The 20,508-nt window shown below is 44.7% G+C and overlaps 1 protein-coding gene and 3 non-coding genes across 4 annotated transcripts; all 4 read left to right on the forward strand.

Annotated features, from left to right (window-relative positions):
* The first annotated feature begins 738 nt into the window (after positions 1–738).
* TRNAW-CCA lies at positions 739–810 on the forward strand. Its single transcript has one exon. It is a non-coding gene; the product is annotated as a tRNA-Trp (tRNA).
* A 1,697-nt stretch (positions 811–2,507) lies between these two features.
* TRNAW-CCA lies at positions 2,508–2,579 on the forward strand. Its single transcript has one exon. It is a non-coding gene; the product is annotated as a tRNA-Trp (tRNA).
* Positions 2,580–5,394: 2,815 nt separating this feature from the next.
* LOC125540144 (protein Rf1, mitochondrial-like) lies at positions 5,395–8,498 on the forward strand. The gene has a single exon (XM_048703734.1). It carries the CDS (start codon positions 5,654–5,656, stop codon positions 7,967–7,969), a length of 2,316 nt encoding a protein of 771 aa, XP_048559691.1. The 5' UTR covers positions 5,395–5,653; the 3' UTR covers positions 7,970–8,498.
* Positions 8,499–11,230: 2,732 nt separating this feature from the next.
* TRNAW-CCA lies at positions 11,231–11,302 on the forward strand. Its single transcript has one exon. It is a non-coding gene; the product is annotated as a tRNA-Trp (tRNA).
* The last annotated feature ends 9,206 nt before the right edge of the window (positions 11,303–20,508 follow it).

The following is a 20,508-nucleotide window of genomic DNA, read 5'->3' on the forward strand; positions in this document are numbered from 1 at the left end:
GCAGGTGGATCAGCTAGGTGCCGGTTAGAGAAGTAAAACCGGGTTTTTACTCCTCTAACTAATTATTGGGGATCGGTTAAAAATGCCCTTATTGGATCCGACCGAGAGGAGAGCTCATTGCAATTTGGTAATAGACTCGAAGCCTTGAAGGTACCTAAGTAACACAAACAATGCTAGATGATACATGGACTTAGATGTGCAATACTTAGAGCAAATCTAGATGAGCTTTAACAAACCATTTCCTCCATATACAATAAGATCAACACTAATCACAAACAATTACACATGATATATACCGGATCACGAGCGCTACAATTCCTCTTTGTTTTCTTATAGCAATTTCATCGCTACATCATCATCATCATCATCATCACACCAAAACATGTTTTTACACATCCTGATCCCCTTGATCCGGCCACCTGATCGACCTTAATTACCCTGCTTTACTCTGTCATCGTCTGGAAAACATGCAATCACGCACATACCTACGGCGCGGCTCTGAATGCGACATGGATCTCTTCGTCCTCCGCTGGAAAACATGCAAGCACGCACGTACCTAGCTACCTTTTCTCCTTTCAACCCAGCGACATGGATCTCTTCGAGTCTTCGTCCTCCGCTGGCCAGCAGATGGATCACTACGTACGTACTAGCTTCTTCTGCGCCATCATCGATCTTTTCTGCTTCCCCCATGTTTACGTAAGTAACGTTTAGCTTATGGTACGCAATTCTACACCAACCGGATCCTTGGCGCAATGGTAGCGCGTCTGACTCCAGATCAGAAGGTTGCGTGTTCGATTCACGTAGGGTTCAATTCCTGAACAAATTTTGATTTTTCACTTCAGCAATCTAGTACTAAATTGTTTTCTTCTTACAAGCATCAATCCTGCAAAAAGTCCTTTTGGAGCTCGGCCTCCACGGAGGCAGGTTTTCGAAAATTTCAAAGTTCATCAAAATCTATAGTTTTGCATTTCAAAACATTCTGAAAATATATACAGATATACATGGAGGTATAATACACATGATACTATTCATCTCAAAAGTCCATGAATTTGTTCTTTTTGCACAGATCGCATGTCAAGTTATTTCATCCTGAAATTTCACACATACACATCACGCCCTTGAATACCTGTACAATTTTCTTCATATCTTTTTGAAACTGAAAAGTATGAATTTTGATTATTTTTTTCCAAAAAAAAGGCCTCCATGAAGGCCGAGCTCCAAAAGGCCGTTCTCTCAATCCTGTCATTTCTTAAAAGGAACCTGCAAGTGATGCATCCAACCACAAAGAGGTAATAAACGACAATTTTTCTTTTTCTTTTTATCAATGAATCAAATTTGTTTCATTGTACTTCTGTGGCTAAACGATGGTAGTTTTTTTCACCTTTTTTTTAAATTATGAAAGACAACACTGCACTCATTCATTAAAGTGTTTTTTTTACGATGACCGGTCGAGAGGGAAAAATACCTACTAATTAAGCTAACATAAAATCTATACAAAGATGCAACAACTAAGACTAAGTTGCGGCCAAAGAGCTACTAATAATGGTGGGGTGGGTGGCGGTGGAAGCATTTAGTCACCATCATCCGGCATAACGCCATGAAGGTCATAGCCACTGAAGCCGCTTTAGAGTATTCAAGAGTTGTGCTCTTTCAGTTAGAAGCAGTAGATTATCATAACCAAGACACACCACTTCTCTTTCATGGAGTTGGAGAGTAGCACACTACCATGAATCCGGAAGGAGTGGAAGGTATGATTGGTAGGAATAGGTTAACGGAGAGGCCGACATGTGAGAGGTTGTGATGATTGGACACTAGATACCAATGGTCAGTTAACGATGAGATGGCAAGAAGACTCTTCATAAATGTGGCAAAATGGGGCAGATGAATCATGACGCCAGCTTCGCTTAGCTATATTGCAAGGATTTCTCCCAAATAACAAGCCATGGAAAGAATTGGCTTGTCACATGATTTTTTATCTCCCACTAATCTCTGGGAATGAGCGGTGAACTAAACCTTAGGGATATTACTCTGGGTTGGAGCATAGTTCTACCTATGTTTGATGCGTGAACTGGGTAAATGACAAGGAATACCATCAAGAGTGACATGTCTATGATTAGTTAATTGTTATCCTAGAGAGAGTTGCTTCACTGGACGACTGAGCTGTGGAAGTTGGCCGGCGGGGGGTGGTCCCGTGGACGGTGACGAACCAACCAACAGCTAAATTTTTATGAGAAAAGCAAGGGAGTGCTCAGGTTCAGTTCATGGCATAGACGGGACCGGAAATGGATGCATCTCACGTTTCGTCATTTCCCACGCATCTAACAGACGGCACTACCCCCAACTAATGGTTCCTACTATACATGTGTATGCCCAGAGCCCCAAACTACTGTAGATTATTAGTGTTTTTTCGTGCAAGAGTACCGTCGGCTTGGCGTGTCATGTAGTACAACTGAAGAACGCTTTGAACATTCTATAAGGAGGTGATGGGACTCACTCCAACACCAACCGGATCCTTGGCGCAATGGTAGCGCGTCTGACTCCAGATCAGAAGGTTGCGTGTTCGATTCACGTAGGGTTCAATCCCTGAACAAAGTCCGGATTTTTATTTTTATTTTTTTACTTCAGCTACCCTTAAATTGTTTTCTTCTCACAAGCAGCAATCCTGTCATTACCTGCAACACTGCAACCGATGCCTCACTCAAAAATCAGTGTGCAACTCAACAAGCCTTAGTATTGCTCCAAATGCATCGTGTGTATGTAGTAGTACATGAAGAGAATCCGTGCCACCATTTCCGGCTCCCTTTAGCACAATTAACACAAGCCATAGTAAGGCCATCATTTACATTGGAGACCATGCTTCCTCCACACCGCTCTTGCAAGTTGAGCCATGCTAAGAACTTGAGCTTCAGGGGCGTCCAATTATTCCAAAATGTAAGCTACATTAAGGCTTTGTTTGGTGACTCAGGGAAGAACGCCCAGGGTACTACATCCTGTCGGGGGAATTTCAGGAGCACACGTAATTCCCTTCCTTTTCCACGGGAGAGATCTTCTCCTCATTTGTTGGTACAGAGGAGGGGAAGAGAGGGATGGAAGGCACGGGCGAGGGAGGGAGAGCGAGGCAACGGAGCTCAGATCGCACGAGGGGAACGACGGGAGGATTTTCCACGAGTGTGGAGGTGTGGGACCTTTTCCCGGGGAAAGGGCAGAGTTCGGGCAGGCACACCCCGTCGAATGGGTCGTCCAAATGACGAGGCTGTTTTCCCAGGCGAGGGTCTCCATGTGGATTTTGGGTCCTGGAAAAACGTGGGGATCCCGGGGGAGAACCCACGCAACCAAATGAGCCCTAAGGAGTTTCCCCAGGTACCCGAGGTGAGTTCCACGCAATGGCATCATTAGCCTCCTCATGAAAGTGTGTTTCGTTGATAGGGACCCATAGCTCAAAATTTTCAACGATGCATTTAATTGTGAAGCCAAGATTTAGATTTAGGTTCGCAACCCAATGCTCATGCTTTGAAGCTTTTTGCACCGTTATGTTTTTTGCGCTTGGATATAACAAAGATGGACCGAGCTGCATTTTTTGATTTGCAGCCCCCAAGCCAAGGTGAGTGCAAGAAGGAAGCAATTTTTCTATTGCCGGTGGTGACTATGGTCATGTCAAAAAATAAATCCATGTCTTTCACGCTGCAAGGGTGACCTGGACCAACCCAAGCTCTACTCATACCCCCTTATTCCCCAAGCAAGCCACGACCGTCGGAGTCGCAATGCTCGCTCAAATTTTTCCATGTCTAGGATGTTGAGACCACCAATAGCCGTCTATGGACATACAAAGTCTGAGAGTGGACGATCTGCATATGGAGGCATCTGCACCCGTTTTTCAAAAATGTACTTTTTACGCGTTTTGTAATGTTCAAAAATTCTAAAAAAAATTATGCATACATGTTGGCAAAGGTATGTCCACGACACAAAGTTTTGTGTAAAAAGGTATTTTTATTTTGTCTCAGTAAAAAAGAAAAATTTTACTGCTTCTAAATAGCGTTTCACGGCACAAAATTTTATCTTTTTTGCACAGGCTCCAAAAAAAGTTGTTTTTCTATGAAACTTTCTGCACACACATAGAAGATGTCCATGCACTTTTTTTTTCAGAATTTTTTGACATTGCAAAATGTGTTTTCTAAAGTGGGTTCATATATACCGAGGTTCATTCATGCACTTATTTACAAAGTCCCACTTACATTTTGCTCCTAACCCTTATTGGATCTGACCCAGAGGACAGCTCATTGCAATTTGGTAATAGACTTGAAGGTACCTTCAAGTAACACAAGTGATGCGAGGTGATACATGAACTTAGCTGTGCAATATTTAGAGCAAATCTAGATGTGCTTTAGCAAAACATTTCCTCTATATACAGTACGATCAACACCAATCACAAACAATTACATGATATATACCGGATCACCATCGCTACAATTTATCCCTGCTTTCTTATAGCAATTTCATCGCTACGCCATCAACATCATCACACCAAAACATGTACGTATTTACACATCCTGATCCCCCTGAGCTCTTTATTTATCAGGTGCTAGCATGCCAAGTGCGATCAACCTTAATTACCCTGGTTTATTCTGTCATCGCCTAGAAAACACGTAAGCACGCACGTACCGAAATACATGACGTCAAACTCCCAACCTATTAGTGCTCACACTAATAGGTGCATGTCATAGGATTCAAACTCCCAACCTATTAGTTTTCCTCATTTCTTGTGCCTAGTTACTTCTTTTATTTTTCTTGTTGTGCATCTTCTCAGTCCAGTTTTCTTCTTCTTTGGTTTTGGTTGGCCCTTTTTTCAGTTTTATTCTTTTCTATTTTTCTTTATTTCTTCTTCCTTTTCTCTTTTATTGTCATTTGCTTAAATTCGTGATCATTTCCTTACATTTATGAACGTTTTTTCAAATGAATGAATGTTTATCAATTTCGCAAACTTCTATCAAATTCATGAACTTTTTTTGTCAAATTCGTAAACTTTTTTCAAATCGATGAATCTTTTCAATTACGCAAACTTCTTGTTAAATCCATGGATTTTTTTTATTCTTTTGGCAAGTGATCAGCTTGGTGCATGGAATTGACGTCCCTGCCGCACGCGCGCTGGTCGCTACATGTGGCAAAAATTTGCCCGAGTTGCAACTCACCGGAGAAGAAAATGTGATGTATCCCTCTGATCCGATCTCCGGGGATGGAACCGACTCCGCCATGGGATCAAGAAATAGCATGATAAGAGTGCAGCTCACGTGATGGGTGTGAGCAGCCATGGAAAAGACTCGGAAAATAATAAATCTGTGATGGGGTAAAAATGTGTATGAGATTGAATCACCTTTTTTGTGCTTGAAAGGGAGCAAAAGTGCCGTTGTACGGCCCACCCGACACCCCAAGCACACGCCCCCGGCGCGGCCAGATTCGTCAGCCGCGTACGAGGCCGCTCGCCGGCGGGCAAGTCCACCGGTCCTGCCTCCTGCGTTCCCTTCCTCGGCGGCGGCGCCGATTGCTACGCGCGCGCGCCGAGCGTCGCAGGTGACGCCACTCGATCGCAGTGCACCTCTTCAGCGGACGCACGCACCTCCCCAGAGGGCGAGTCGAGCTCGGCTGGAATCGGCCAGCAATGCCAACCGCCCGCCTGTCCTCCATCTTCACCTCCTCCTTCAGGGATCCTTCACGAGCCCCCCTCGCCGCCTTGGCTGCCGCCACGGAACGCGTGCGCGCTGGAACGCTAACCCGGGAGGACGCGCACCACCTGTTCGGCGAATTGCTAGGCCAAGCCGCCGCCGTCCCGGAACGCGGGTTGAACAACTTTCTTGCCACACTCGCCCGTGCTCCACCCTCACCTGCCTGCAGCGATGGCCCCGGCCTTGCCATCGCCCTCTTCAACCGCATGTCCCGAGGCGCTGGTGCACGGGTGGTGTCGCCCACGCTCTGTACCTATTCCATCCTCATGGACTGCTGCTGCCGCGCAGGCCGCCCGGACTTGGTGGTTGCCTTCTTCGGTCGCCTCATCAGGTTGGGGCTGCGCTTGGAGGTCATCTCCTTCAGCAATCTCCTCAAGGGGCTCTGCCAGGCCAAGCGTACAAATGAGGCGGTGGCCTTGCTGCTCCACGGGACACCTGAACTGGACTGTGTGCCTAATGTCTTCTCGTACAGCATCGTAATCAACGGCTGGTTTAAAGAAGGTGAAGTAGACAAAGCGTGCAATCTCTTCCATGGGATGATCCAACTGGGAGTTCAACCTAATGTGGCCATCTACACCTCAATTATCGATGCACTAAGCAAGTGCAGAGCCATGGACAAGGCAGAAGTGGTCCTTCAGCAAATGGTTGATCAAGGCATTGAACCCAACATCAGGACATATACTACCCTGATACATGGATATTCCGCTTCGGGTCAGTGGAAGGCGGCAGTTAGAGTATTCAAGGAAATGGCAAGTGTTGGTGTTCTACCAAATGCTGTCACTTTGAACTCATTTATGGATTCACTTTGCAAGCATAGAAGGACAAAGGAAGCTAGAGTTATTTTTGACTCCATGGCTGCAAAGGGCCAAAAACCTGATGTCGTCTCCTACTCTACTATGCTTAGCGGGTATGTAAAAGAAGGATGCTTCGATGATATGACTTGTCTCTTTAATTCGATGCTACAGAATGGTGTTGTACCTAACCACCGTATTTTCAACATACTGATCAATGCATATGCTAAACGTGGACTGATGGATGCGGCTATGCACATGTTCGAAGTAATGAGGCAACAAGGAGTAAACCCAGATGTATTTAGCTATCAAATTGTAATGGATTCACTTTGCAAAATGGGTAGGATGGATGCTGCTCTGGACAAATTTAATCAGATGGTCAATCAAGGAGTTTCACCTGACATAGTTGTTTACCGATGCCTAGTTCTGGGTTCTTGCTCTCATGGTGATTTTGAGAAAGCCAAGGAATTGATTTCTGAAGCAGTTAATAGAGGTCTGTGTTCTAACAGTGTGTTCTTCTATCCTGTAATAAACGACCTGTGCAAAGAAGGAAAGGTGAAGGAGGCACAGGATATGTTTGACTTCATTGTAGGTATTGGTCAGCGGCCTGATGTGATTATGTACAATTCACTGATGGATGGATATTGCCTTGTTGGCAAAGTGGAGGAAGCACTGAGAGTACTTGATGCTATGAAGTCTGCTGGCCTCCAACCTGATGCTTTTACGTACGGTATACTTCTTAATGGCTACTGTAAAATTGGCAAGATCGCCGATGGATTGAGTCTTTTCAGGGAAATGTCACTCAACGGGGTTAAGCCCACGACTATTATGTACAACATTATACTCCATGGGTTGTTTTTCTCCGGGAGAACAGTTTCTGCAAAGGAAATATTCCATACGATGAATGAAAGTGGCATACCAGTGGGCGTTGACACATACAACATAGTTCTTAGTGGACTTTGTAAAAATAATTGCACTGATGAAGCAATAGAGCTGTTCAAGAAATTACGTGCTATGAACGTGAAGATTAATGTCATAATACTCAATACCATGATTTCTGCAATGTTTAAAACTAGGAGAATTGAAGAAGCCAAGGATTTGTTTGCTACTATATCAGCCATTGGGTTGGTGCCTTCTGTTGTGACTTACAGTGTAATGATGACGAATTTCATAAAAGAAGGGTTGTTGGCAGAGGCTGATGATATGTTTTTAGCAATGGAGAAGGCTAGCTGTGCTCCCAACTCCAGTCTGCTAAATCAAGTGGTCAGGGCGTTGCTGGAAAAAGGTGCAGTTGTAAAGGCTGCAACTTATCTCGCTAAACTTGATGCTAAACAGCTGTCAGTTGAAGCTTCAACGATTTCGTTAATAGTATCTCTCTTCTCAGGGGAAGGGAAACTAAGGGAGCATGTAGAGTTGCTTCCAGTAAAGTACCAGCCTCCTGAGAGTTCGGCTGACAATTGAAAGAGTATACTTGAAACTTCCTACTGAAAAACAAGGTGGTAAATTAAAATAACAAGCCTGACTCCTGAGGGTCATATGAATTTCCCCCTTTTTGTGATGAAGAAAGTGTAACTCTGATCTGGAATGTTTGGATATCTGTCACACATTACATATTTATCAGCATCCAAGTTTTTGGCAAAGTACTTGCCTACTTGCCTCTGGGAATACCTCATCTCGGCGTTTATGGATTCATGCAACAAGAAGGCATGATCAAGGAGTGCAACACAACCCAGATATAAAATAGTCTGTTTAATAATTGTGAGATGGTTGATGCACTGCTTTTGCCCTCTGTTGATGATAGTTACTATTATGTTCACTCTTGAAACTCCAACTAAGCTGTGATCTCTCTCTTCATAATGTTACAGAAAGCTAGGTTGCTCTAGGTTAAATGCTTGCATTTTTAAATTTCAGCAACCATTGCATGTAAACCTAATTTGCCACCAGTGATATCCTGGTTACTTTCAGTTATACCTCTCTCAACAGTAGTGCTATTTTTTTCTGTGAAGTGTTAAGTGGGTTGTTTTCATCTAAAATCTAGTTGTCTCCGCTAGCTAGTGCACTTTAGTTAGTATTCTGGTGTTATGTGCTAAACATGTTTTGAAGATGAGAAGCGTTAAGCTACTCCCAGGAACTGCTGACTGTAAAAATACATTGTAGATGTCTTAGGTCTCTCCGGTAAGAAATATTTACCTTTATTCATTGTTTTGACTGACTGACTGATCACGAACAGAGCGTGAAGGATCAGTGCTATACTGCCATCGGGATTCTCATCTCCAATATTTGTCATGGTGCATTCTAGGGTGTTTTGCAATTACCTTGAAGAATTTTTTTAGATAAAAAGTTGTGCAATCTGGAGGCCTCCAATGGATGCACACATTACACATAGTCTGTAGCTCCTTTGGTTGAAACACAATGCTTGTCTCTGAAACCAAATAAATACTGCATTATTCTCTGGCTTTCTGTTGTGGAAATCGCAGGAGTTGATTATTTTGTTAGTCTTGTGACCTTCTGGTCAACCTGTGTCTCAACCTGGAAGGGGCAGACAGTATCTTGTCAACAATGGAGAAGACTGGCTGTGCATGATTGAACATGTGGTCAAAAAAACATGTGGTCAGGGTGTTACTGAAGAAAGGTGAAGTAATCTTTCTAAAATTGATGAGAAAAGTTTAGTACTCCCTCCGTTTGTTTTTATAAGACGTTTCAGACAACTTGTTTTGTACTATTTTGAACAGTGTCTGAATATCTAAAACGTCTTATAAAAATGAACAGACGTAGTACTTGAAGCGTCAACCATTGAGCTGCAGTTGCTGGTCTCTCTTTTTCCCTCTAGACTAGACGTTTAAGGATGCTGTAATAATCTGTGCCAGGCCTGAGGTTCTCTGGACGGTTTCATTTGAATGAAACCAGAAGCGGGATAATTCGAAGAAATAAAACAAAATCATGTGTGTATGCTAGCTACCGGGACAAGAACCAACTCGAAGCAATAATCATCCAGAAGAATCCGAAGGGGGCATACTGGTTTGGGGCGCACTGTGAACGTTTCCTTCTGGAGCAGGGCAATGTGAACTCGAATTGGGGAAGCTTTCATCATCAGCGTTTGTCGCAACACACATATTTACAATCAAGAGGGGATTAGTTGGCCGGCCGAGTCAAATAGTTCTGACCAAGGTTCAATGGGCATAATTAAATTTGAATTTACAAAATATATCATTTCTTTCCATAGATTGTTACTCATGTGAATTATTTATACACTATGGAAAAATATTATATGTAGAGTGTCGGGCTGTTTGCCGAGTGATTTTTCACGTGGTTCTTGGCAAACAAGTCCTTTGCTGAGTATCTCATACAAAACACTTGGCAAGCAAGGGTACTCGGCAAATAGAAACTTTGTTGAGTACTGTACTCGACAAAGTAGGGACTTTGCCGAGTGTTTTATAACACTCGGAAATATGTCTTTGCCAAGTGTTTTTTAACAGACACTTGGTAAACAAATAAAATGATGTTTATTTGGATTTAGAAGACTAAATTTCATCCATTGGCCTTGAAATTTAGCTACCTCTGTTGTTCTTTGTACTACCATAATTGATTACAACTAGATTGAAAGTTTCTTCCTAAAAATAGAAAGAATCAAACAACAATATACTAAAATAGTGCATTACTAGGTGGCAAATGACACAGAAGAGGAGGCCCATGATAGGTTCCACAACAGGTAGGGATCAAGATTATACTCTCTTTTCTATAAACAAAGTAGGCTTGTGATTGTCCGGATCCCGTGTACGAGCTATATGTAAACATATATAGCCGATCCGCCCGCCGGGCACCCAAACCTTCGTTCTGGGCTTGGCACATTTTTTTCTTTTTTTAACCTTCAAATAATAAGTGCATGATTCAAACTCCCAACCTATTAGTTTACCTCCAACTGGGACATCTCATTTGTTGTGCCTAGTTACTTCTTTTATTCTTCTTGTTGTGCATCTTCTCAGTCCAGTTTTCTTCTTCTTTGATTTTGGTTGGCCTTTTTTCCCCAGTTTTATTCCTTTTTAATTTTCTTTATTTCTTCTTCCTTTTCTCTTTTATTTTCATTTTCTTAAATTCGTGATCATTTCCTTCAATTTATGAACTTTTTTTCAAATCCGTGAACTTATTTTTTGAATCCATGATCTTTTTCCAAATGAATGAATGTTTATCAATTTCGCAAAATTTTATCAAATTCATGATTTTTTTTGTCACAGTCATAAAATTTTTTCAAATTGATGGAAAATTTTCGATTCGCAAACTTCTTTCAAATCGTTAGCTTTTTTTAAATTCGTGGTACTTTTTCTTTTTGCAAGTGGTCACCTTGGTGCATGGAATTGACGTCCCAGCGGCACGGGCGGGCAGAAATTTGCCGGGTTACAACTCACCCGAGAAGAAAATGTGATCCATTCCCCTGATCCGGTCTTCGGGGATGGAACCGACTCCGCCCTGGGGATCAACTATCAAGAAATAGCAAGATAAAAGTGCAGCTCACCTGATGGGTGTGAGCATTACTCGGCGCGGCTCTGAACGCCTACCTCTTCTCCCTTGGACCCAGCGAGATGGATCTCTTGGTCCTCCGCTGGCCAGCAGATGGATCACTACGTAGGTACTACTAGCTTCTTCTGCGCCATCATCGATCTTTTCTGTTTCCGCCATGTTTACGTAAGTAAAGTGTCGCTTATGGTACTCACTCCAACACCAACCGGATCCTTGGCTCAATGGTAGCGCGTCTGACTCCAGATCAGAAGGTTGCGTGTTCGATTCACGTAGGGTTCCGTATTACTTTTTTGTTTTTGTTTTTACTTCGGCAACCTGTTTTTTTTTTGAGGGGAGACATAGACTTCATTTAAGCAACGTCTGGGATCTCTTCCGCTATTACATGTAACGCCTACATGTAGAATACTCCCTCCGGTCCATTTTACTTTGCACATTGGATTTGTCGAAAGTCAAACTTTGCTAAGTTTGACCAAATTTATATTAAAAATTATTAGCATCTATAATATGTAATAAATATAATATGAAAATATATTCCAAGATGAATCTAATGATATTGGTGTTGTTATGTGAATGTCTATAATTTTTTGTATAAACTTGGTCAAAGTTGGATGAGATTGACTTCGGTCAAATCTAATATGCAGAGTAAAAAGGACCGGAGGGAGTACAATCAGGGAGACTTCATTTAAGCAACGTCTGAGATCTCTTCCGCTATTACATGTAACGCCTACATGTAGAATACTCCCTCCGGTCCATTTTACTTTGCACATTGGATTTGCCGAAAGTCAAACTTTGCTAAGTTTGACCAAATTTATATTAAAAATTATTAGCATCTATAATATGTAATAAATATAATATGAAAATATATTCCAAGATGAATCTAATGATATTGGTGTTGTTATGTGAATGTCTATAATTTTTTGTATAAACTTGGTCAAAGTTGGATGAGATTGACTTCGGTCAAATCTAATATGCAGAGTAAAAAGGACCGGAGGGAGTACAATCAGGGGCACATCATACCACTCCTCACAAACCTCCTGTCCAACCACAAAGTAACCGCTGAGACAAATGTTATTTTTCCTCCGAAAAACAGGAGCCCTCTCGGGAGGCGACTAGGGTTTTCGGGAGGACTTGTGGCGGCGCCCGCTCGATCTGATCGGCGGGGCGCAGGGCTGGTTTCTGATCTCCTGGTTGGCGATGGCTTCATCTGCTGATCGGGGGAAGGCGAAGGAGGCGCTCTCGCCCAGGGCGGCGAGGGAGAAACTAGCGGAGGCGCTGGGGAAGATGGACATAACTGATGAAGAAGCGACTCCTTTGGTGCTTGATGATCTAGAGGAAGAGGCGCAGGAGAAGTGGATGCTGGCTGGGAAAGTTCTGAATCGACACATCCTTCACATCCAGACGATATCCAGCGCGCTCCGGCCGGCGTGGGGAAACCCTAAAGGACTTCACTTCAGGCCGGCGGGGGAGAATACGTTTGTGGCAGAATTCGCGGGCCAGCGAGATCGTGATCGCGTGTGGGAGGGTTCGCCATGGCACGTCAGCAAGAACGCGGTGATCCTCTCGGCGTTTGAAGACTGCATGCGGCCCTCCGAGTTGAAGTTTGATAAACTGCAGATCTGGGCTAGAGTGCTAAACCTCCCGTTCACCCTACGGGCGGAACCATGGAGTACGGCGATTGCTCATCAGATTGACAAAGAGGCATCATCAGTGCAGTTTGATCATAATGCGGGGTATCTAAGGGCGAGAGTATCTGTGGATGTTAATAAACCCTTGAGAAGGTGGATACTGATTGAATCTAAGAGGAGGAAGTGCATGGGTCCTTATGATATTGTCTATGAGAACGTGCCACACTTCTGTTTCTCATGTGGCAAGTTGGGCCACTCGGATTTGGTTTGTATGACACCTGGAACGAGGGATGAGAACGGCGATCTCCCCTTCGGCAAAGGTCTGAGAGCGCAAGATGATTGGAGAAAGTCTGCTTCAAGCGAGAGTTCGACACGGGAGGGCTCGCCCCCCCGAAAAGCAAGGCTGACACCAAAAACTCGAGTACTGCGGCCAATGGTACAACTGAGGTGACATCCCCTGCAAAGGACACAAGGTTTTAGCAAAAAAGAAAGGGGGGACCTCATAGTCAGAACCAAGTTTATAGGAAGGTGGATCGACCCCTTCTTACGAATTCTCCTCACCAGGATGAGGGAGAGAGAGCTACTGAGAATGTTGTTCAAAGTGATTCTGTTGAGGATTCTGTTTCTGAAAGAGAACCTAAGAAGAAGAAACCTACCTCGAGCAATTCGGAAAAGTCGGCAGAGGCTGCGGTGCAGCCCTGCCCGAGCCAATGAGTTGCTTGAGTTGGAACTGTCGAGGGCTTGGGAATCCATCGACAGTTCAAGAGCTTCGCTGTGTGGTGAAGCAGGAAGGGCCCGCTCTCCTTTTTGTGATGGAAACTAAAATCTCAGCCAAAAGGATGGAGAGCATGAAGACTTTGTTTGGTTTTTCAGGATGTTATGCCGTGGACAGTATGGGCCTTAGTGGCGGTATTGTTCTGTTCTGGACGGATGTGGTGGAAGTGGAGCTGAAAAATTATAGTTCTTGCCACATCGACGTTCTAGTGAGGAAGAAGACCCAAGGCTCGAAGGAGTGGAGGGTCACCGGTTTTTATGGAGCCCCGAAAGTGGAAGACCGGCCACATAGTTGGAGGTTCCTACGTACACTTCATGCAATCCAGCATGAAGCGTGGTTGTGTGTTGGTGATTTCAACGAGACACTTACTGCCTCCGAACACTTCTCGAGAGCGGCCCGACCTGAATATCAAATGAGGGCGTTTAGAGAGGCAGTTGATGATTGCTCTTTGTAGGATCTTGGTTGGTCTAGGACAGAGTATACTTGGGACAATGGACAGCAAGGAGGCGCAAACGTAAAGGCCAGACTGGACAGAGGTTTTGGAAACCCTCAGTATATCCATATGTTCCCTGATACGCATGTTCGACATATTGCAACCATGGAGTCGGACCATTGTTTTGTACTAGTTGATCCACGGGAAAGTTTGTCAGGAATAAGAATACGAACGGCTAGACAGTTTCGTTACGAGGACGTTTGGCAGACTCACGTCGATTACGACCAGCTAGTACTTCAGCAATGGCAAAAAGGTGCGGGATGGCATGGGTTGGCTGGTGTGGTTGGCGCTCTCAACAATATGCAGCAGAAACTTGCAAGTTGGGGAGCCAAGGAGTTCGGAGACTTAGCACGCAAGGTTCGGAAGCTGCGCACTAAACTTGAACGCCCTCGGGGCCGCTCTATGGGGCGGGGCCCAACTGACGAAGAGCGTGCAGTCGGAAAGGAACTGCGTGAAGCCCTCCGACAAGAGGAAATCTGGATGCGTCAAAGATCCAGAGTTCTTTGGTTGCGTCGGGGTGACCGGAATACATAATATTTTCATGCCCAGGCAGTTCAACAGAAACGTATAAATAAAATTGAGTTGCTAACAAGAGCAGATGGCTCGACATGTCAGACTATGGATGAGAATCATGCAGAAGTCCAAGGTTTTTATGAAGCGTTATATACTTCCCAGGGATTCAGGCCTATGGAAGAGCTGCTCAATCTTATCCCGCAAAAGGTGACTCCGCTTATGAACGAGCATCTAGATAAACCATTCACAGCCTAGGAGGTCAAGGAAGCTTTATTTCAAATGGCCCCATCCAAAGCTCCGGGTGTTAATGGTTTCACAACAGGGTTTTTTCAGCGGCACTGGGATCTCCTTCAGGAGGACATTGTGCTGGCTGTTTTGGATTTCCTAAATGGTGGTGAGTTGCCGGTGGGAATGAATGACACTTCAATAACTCTTATACCTAAAGTAAGATACCCGCAACTCATATCACAATATAGGCCAATTTCTTTATGTCCTGTTTTATATAAGATTGCTTCCAAGTGTATCACGATCAGGGCAAGTGAGTTTATGGATGAGATTATTAGCGAAGAACAGAGTGCCTTTATCCCGGGGCGCCTTATCACTGACAATGTCCTTATCGCCTATGAGAGCATCCATGCGATGCGGCGTCGGAAGAAAGGGAAAAATCATGTCTGTGCCGTCAAACTTGACATGATGAAAGCGTACGACAGAGTTGAATGGCACTATTTGGAAGCTATCATGTTAAAGACGGGGTTCAGTTCGAGATTTGTTAGACTGACAATGAAGTGCGTGACTTCTGTCAGGTTTACCGTTCGGGTGAATGGGGAGCTGCTGCCCTACTTTACCCCTTCTCGGGGTCTACGGCAAGGAGATCCTTATTCGCCTTATCTCTTCCTCCTATGTGCTGAGGGCTTCACTACACTCTTGAAAAATCTGGGTGGTGCACAGGTGGACAAGGGGATTAGAGTGAGTACCAATTCACCTTGGGTAAATCATCTCCTCTTTGCAGATGATAGCCTGATATTCATGAATGCCAAGGAATCAAGCGCCCAAAGGTTGAACCAAGTTCTGAGGATATACATCGATAGTTCGGGACAGTGTGTGAACAGAGAGAAAAGCTCCATCTATTTCAGTCCGAACACGCCGGAACCCGTTAGACAAAATTTGAAGAATCTCCTTGGCATAACAGTTGAAGCGCTCAATGAGAGGTATCTCGGATTACCTACTGCGACGGGGCGTATCACTAGCGGTACCTTTGAGCATCTGACGGAGAGACTTCGAAGCAAGCTGCAGGGTGGGATGGAACGCATGATTTCATGTGCGGGTCGCGAGGTTCGCCTGAAATCTGTGGCGCAAGCTATCCTGGCCTTTTCGATGAGCTGTTTTAAGTTACCAAAGAAAGTTTGTAAGGGTCTCAGATCATGCATGGCCCGTTACTGGTGGAGTAGCTCCCTTGATCGTCGGTCTTTACATTGGACGGATTGGGACACGCTTACTTCTCCGAAAGTGAAAGGAGGGATGGGTTTCAGAGATCTTCAACTATTTAATCTTGCCCTCCTGGGAAAACATGGCTAGAGACTCGTCACGAGCCCGGAGTCGCTCTGTGCACGGGTGCTCAAAGGGAAGTATTTCCCGACGACAAATTTCCTCAAAGCTACTTCGCCATCCCATGCGTCTTCCACCTGGCGTGCAATCTTGGCGGGGAGGGAAGCTTTGGAGGTTGGGATGATTAAGCGGATGGGGATGGGACGACGGTGTCGATATGGAATGATCCTTGGATCCCAGGTCTTATTTCCATGAAGCCATCGGTGCAGATTGGGGCCGCCGATCTTGTCAGGGTCTCAGATCTGATCGATGCTGATTCGGAGTCATGGAAACCTAATGAGGTACATGCAAATTTCATTCCGTCTGAAGCAGAAGCTATTCTCAATATACCTTTGAGGCGGTTTGGAGGAGATGATATATGGGTATGGTCGGCAGAAAAAGCAGGAGTCTATACTGTCAAGTCAGCGTACCGCACTCTTATGATTTGCAACGAGCATCGTGCTCTAGAAGAAGGGTCGGTCACCGAAATCTTCCGAGACAAATAAACAACTATGGACGAGGCTTTGGAAGTTGAACGTGTTACCAAAGGTTCGTGTGTTCTGGTGGCGAGTGCTGCGAGGGATTCTTCCCGTAGAGGGCACGCTCCACTACAGGCATATTACGACAACAACAAGGTGCAAGGTTTGCCTTGCAGCTGAGGAGGATATGTACCATGCATCAATTGCAGCCATGCACAAAATTTCTGGAGAGAAGCCCGTCAGTGGTGGGACGTAAAGCTGTCGGAGCTGCATATGATGACATGGTCTAGAGATGTTCTCTGTGATGATCGATTTGATGGGTCAGACAGGGCAAAGATCATTACGGTGATGTGGGCAATATGGACATCTAGAAACAATATCACGCATGACAAAGCTAGTATGGAACCTGTCCAGTCACTAAAAATGATCAGAGATGCGTTAGCAGTGCTAGAGCTCCCGATCAAACATGCAATCGTGCTGCCAGGGCACGGATGGAGACCGCCGGATGGAGAATGCATCAAAATTAACACAGATGCCGGTGTTGCTATGCTCGAGCATAGAGGAGGTATTGGGGGTGTGGCTCGATCATCTTCGGCTTTTATCACAGCTTGGTGCAAACCGTGCCTAGGTATCACAGATCCTCTTGTTGCAGAGGCAACTGCGGTGCGTGAGGGTGTAGTGGTGGCAATGCTTCGTGATTTTGCGCGGGTCGAAATTGAAACAGACTGTTTGGAAGTGGTCAACCTCTGAAAATCGCGCCGGAATTCGCGCTCTGTAATAGCGCCGTTACTTTTAGATATTGAGGAGCTTGTTGCTCAGTTTAATTATTTTGACATTCTTCATGTAAGGAGACATGCCAATGTCCCTGCCCACCTTTGTGCAAAACATGCATGCACATTGGAGATGACAGAGTGTTGGATGGACTCCCCCCGGGGTTCCTGGTTACTAGCTTTATGGCTGATGTGTCCGGTGGATCATCGTATGAATAAAAAGCTCCTTAATTCCCCGCAAAAAAAACCTCCTGTCCAACAGCTAGCTTAGCCAAAATGTGAGCAGCCCGATTAGCCGATCGACGTTTCCATGTCACTCTGCATCCTTGCCAGCCATGCATGAGGCTTTTGATTTCTTCTACTAGCGGAGGTTCCTGGACGAGCTATTGATCATGCTAACTGCTTCACTGCAGTCCATTTCAACCTGAATACGTTGCACCCCCATCTCCCGTCCAAAGAGAAGTGCTTTACGACGCTTTCAGTTCAGCCATTTCAGGGCTAGAGCAGTTTGGAAAGAAGTGGGAAGCCGCGCCCCGAAAGGCACCCTCGTGATCCCGCAAGACCACGCCTCCGCCTCCATTGTCCGAGCCTTTTGATACAACCCCGTCCACATTAGCAAGGGTCCAGCCTAGCTCCGGCGGGCTCCATTTCTCCAAAGGTGGCTGCACATTCCGCCGGGCTTCATAAGTTTGGATACAGAGAGGGCTGTTAAATTGTTTTCTTCTTACAAGAATCAATCTTGCGAAAATTCCTTTTGGAGCTTGGCCTCCACGGGGGCTGGTTTTTAAAATTTTCACAATTCATTAAAATTTATAATTTTACATTTAAAAAATCTGAAAATAAATACAGATATACATGAAGGCATAGCACACATGTGTGTAAATTTTTACGAAATACCTTGAAACGAGAACTGTGCAAAAAAGAAAAATCGGTGGCTTTTCAACACATGATATTATTCATCCCAAAAGTCCATGAGTGTGTTCTTTTTGCATAAATCACATCTCAAGATATTTCATTCTAAAATTTTACACACATACAAATCACATCCTTGTATACTTGTATAATTGTTTTCAATTTTTTAAAGCCAAAAAGTACGGATTTTGATTTTTTTTTCAAAAAATCCGGCCTCCATGGAGGCCGAGCTCCAAAAGGACGTTCTCCCAATGCTGTCATTTCTTAAAAGGAACCTGCAAGTGATGCACCCAACCACAAAGAGGTAAGAAACGGAAGTTTTTCTTTTTCTTTTTATGGGTGAATCAAATTTGTTTCATTGTACTTCTGCGGCTAAACAATGGTAGTTTTTGCACCTTTTTTTTAATTATGAAAGACAACAATGCACTCATTCATTAAAATGCTTTTTTTACGATGACCGAGTCGAGTGGAAAAAATACCTACTAATTAAGCTAACAGAAAATCTATACAAAGATGCAACAACTAAGACTAAGTTGCGGCCACAGAGCTATGAATAATGGTGGGGTGGGTGGCGGTGGAAGCATATAGTTACCTTCATCCGGCATAACGCCATGAAATGAGTTTAGCGGAGATGGCCTCGAAAGTCATAGCCACTGAAGCCGCTTTAGAGTTGGAAGATTCAAGAGTTGTGCTCTTTCAATTAGAGATTATCATAACCAAGACACACCACTTCTCTTTCATGGAGTTGGAGAGTAGCGCAGTACCATGAATCCACAAGGAGAGGAAAATATGATTAGTAGGAATAGGTTAAAGGAGAGGTTGTGATGATTGGACAATACATATCAATGGAGTAGGACCAGTTAACCATGAGGTGGCAAGAAGACTCTTGATAAACGTGGCAATAGGGGCAGATGGATTACGACGCCAAGCCTTGCTTAGCTGTATTGCCAAGCATTTCTCCTAGATAACAAGCCATGGAAAGAATTGGCATGTCAGAGGATTTTTAATCTCCTACTAATCTCTAGGAATGTGCGGTGAAATAAACCTACAATTTGTAAGAGGGAGTTGAGCTACCATAGTAGATGATATTACTTTCCATAATATGAAGCCTGGGTCAGAGGGGTGAAGTGGAAGGTTTGAAGTGTACTCCAAAGCGAGAGGAATTGCTCCAGAGCTTAGGTGCCGTGGTACCTCTGGGTTGGAGCATAGTTCTGTTGGAAATATGAGCAATTTACCGAATGATTTTATTAACAGAAATACTAGATAAAGCATGACTAATATAGTAAAGGTAAAACAAGTCATGCATTCGGACAGAGAGAAGGTAAAGAGTATCTGCATATATGAACTTGAACTAAACACATTTAGAACAGACACTAGATGAAGTTGCATATATGAAGTAGAACCTAACACATGTAGGACGGAAAGGAGAGAAAAGAACTGTGTCATGACATCTAACAGAAAGAGCAAGAACACGTACGGGACAGCAGCAGTAGAAGTGCTGGACTTGGGGTCAGTGTCCTCGCCTGCCATGTCGTCGAGGAGGTCGTGGATGTCGGGGAAGAAGTCGTCGTCGGGGAAGTAGTCATCGGCGACCGGATCGTCCGTGATGAAGCAGCCAGTAGTCGCGCTGAGCGCTCCCCAAAAACCTTATCACCCTTCTCCCGTACAGGACTCAAAAGGTGCGGCTTCGGAGGCCTACTGTCCCGACCTGCGGTGCACGCCGCAAGCCGGGATGGGGAAGATCGTAGCAGCAATGCAGTGCTCAGGAACTTGTGGCGAGAGGAGGAAGAGGTTCTGGTGCATCTCTCTGGCAGGAGCGACCTCCCTTTTATAGGCGAAAGAGAAGGAGGTGAGAGGGCAGCGACGGGAGGCGAAATGAAGAGACGGAGGCGAAGCGAACAGCCAGCAGCCGAAGGGCTGCACCGTTCGCATTCGAACTCCACTTTCGCAAAAATCTTTTCAGCTTCCGTGTGACTTTTCGTATACCCGTAGTGCGTGGCAAAAATTTAGATATCGGCTCAGCTCATTCCCGTAACCCGCGGCGCGGCGCGTCGTGACGAGGCGTGGCGTGGCGAGGCGGGCGGCGGAGGAGGAGCGCGCGTGGATATCCCTCTTGTTCTCATGCTCATACAAGTGGGGAAAGAACCTCCCTTATAAGGAGGTCCAACTCCCACTAAACTAGCAATGTGGGACTAAACTTTAGTAGTATCCCTTGCCTTGCACAAATGGGCTAAGTGGGCCTCTAGGATTTATTAGGAATTTCTGAAATAGTTATTGGGCTGCCCAAAATAGACTAAATTCCAGCAATCCCCCACCAGATCCCAGAGGCACACA

This window comes from Triticum urartu, chromosome 2 (genome assembly GCF_003073215.2).
Source record: "Triticum urartu cultivar G1812 chromosome 2, Tu2.1, whole genome shotgun sequence".
Classification (NCBI taxonomy): Eukaryota; Viridiplantae; Streptophyta; class Magnoliopsida; order Poales; family Poaceae; genus Triticum; species Triticum urartu.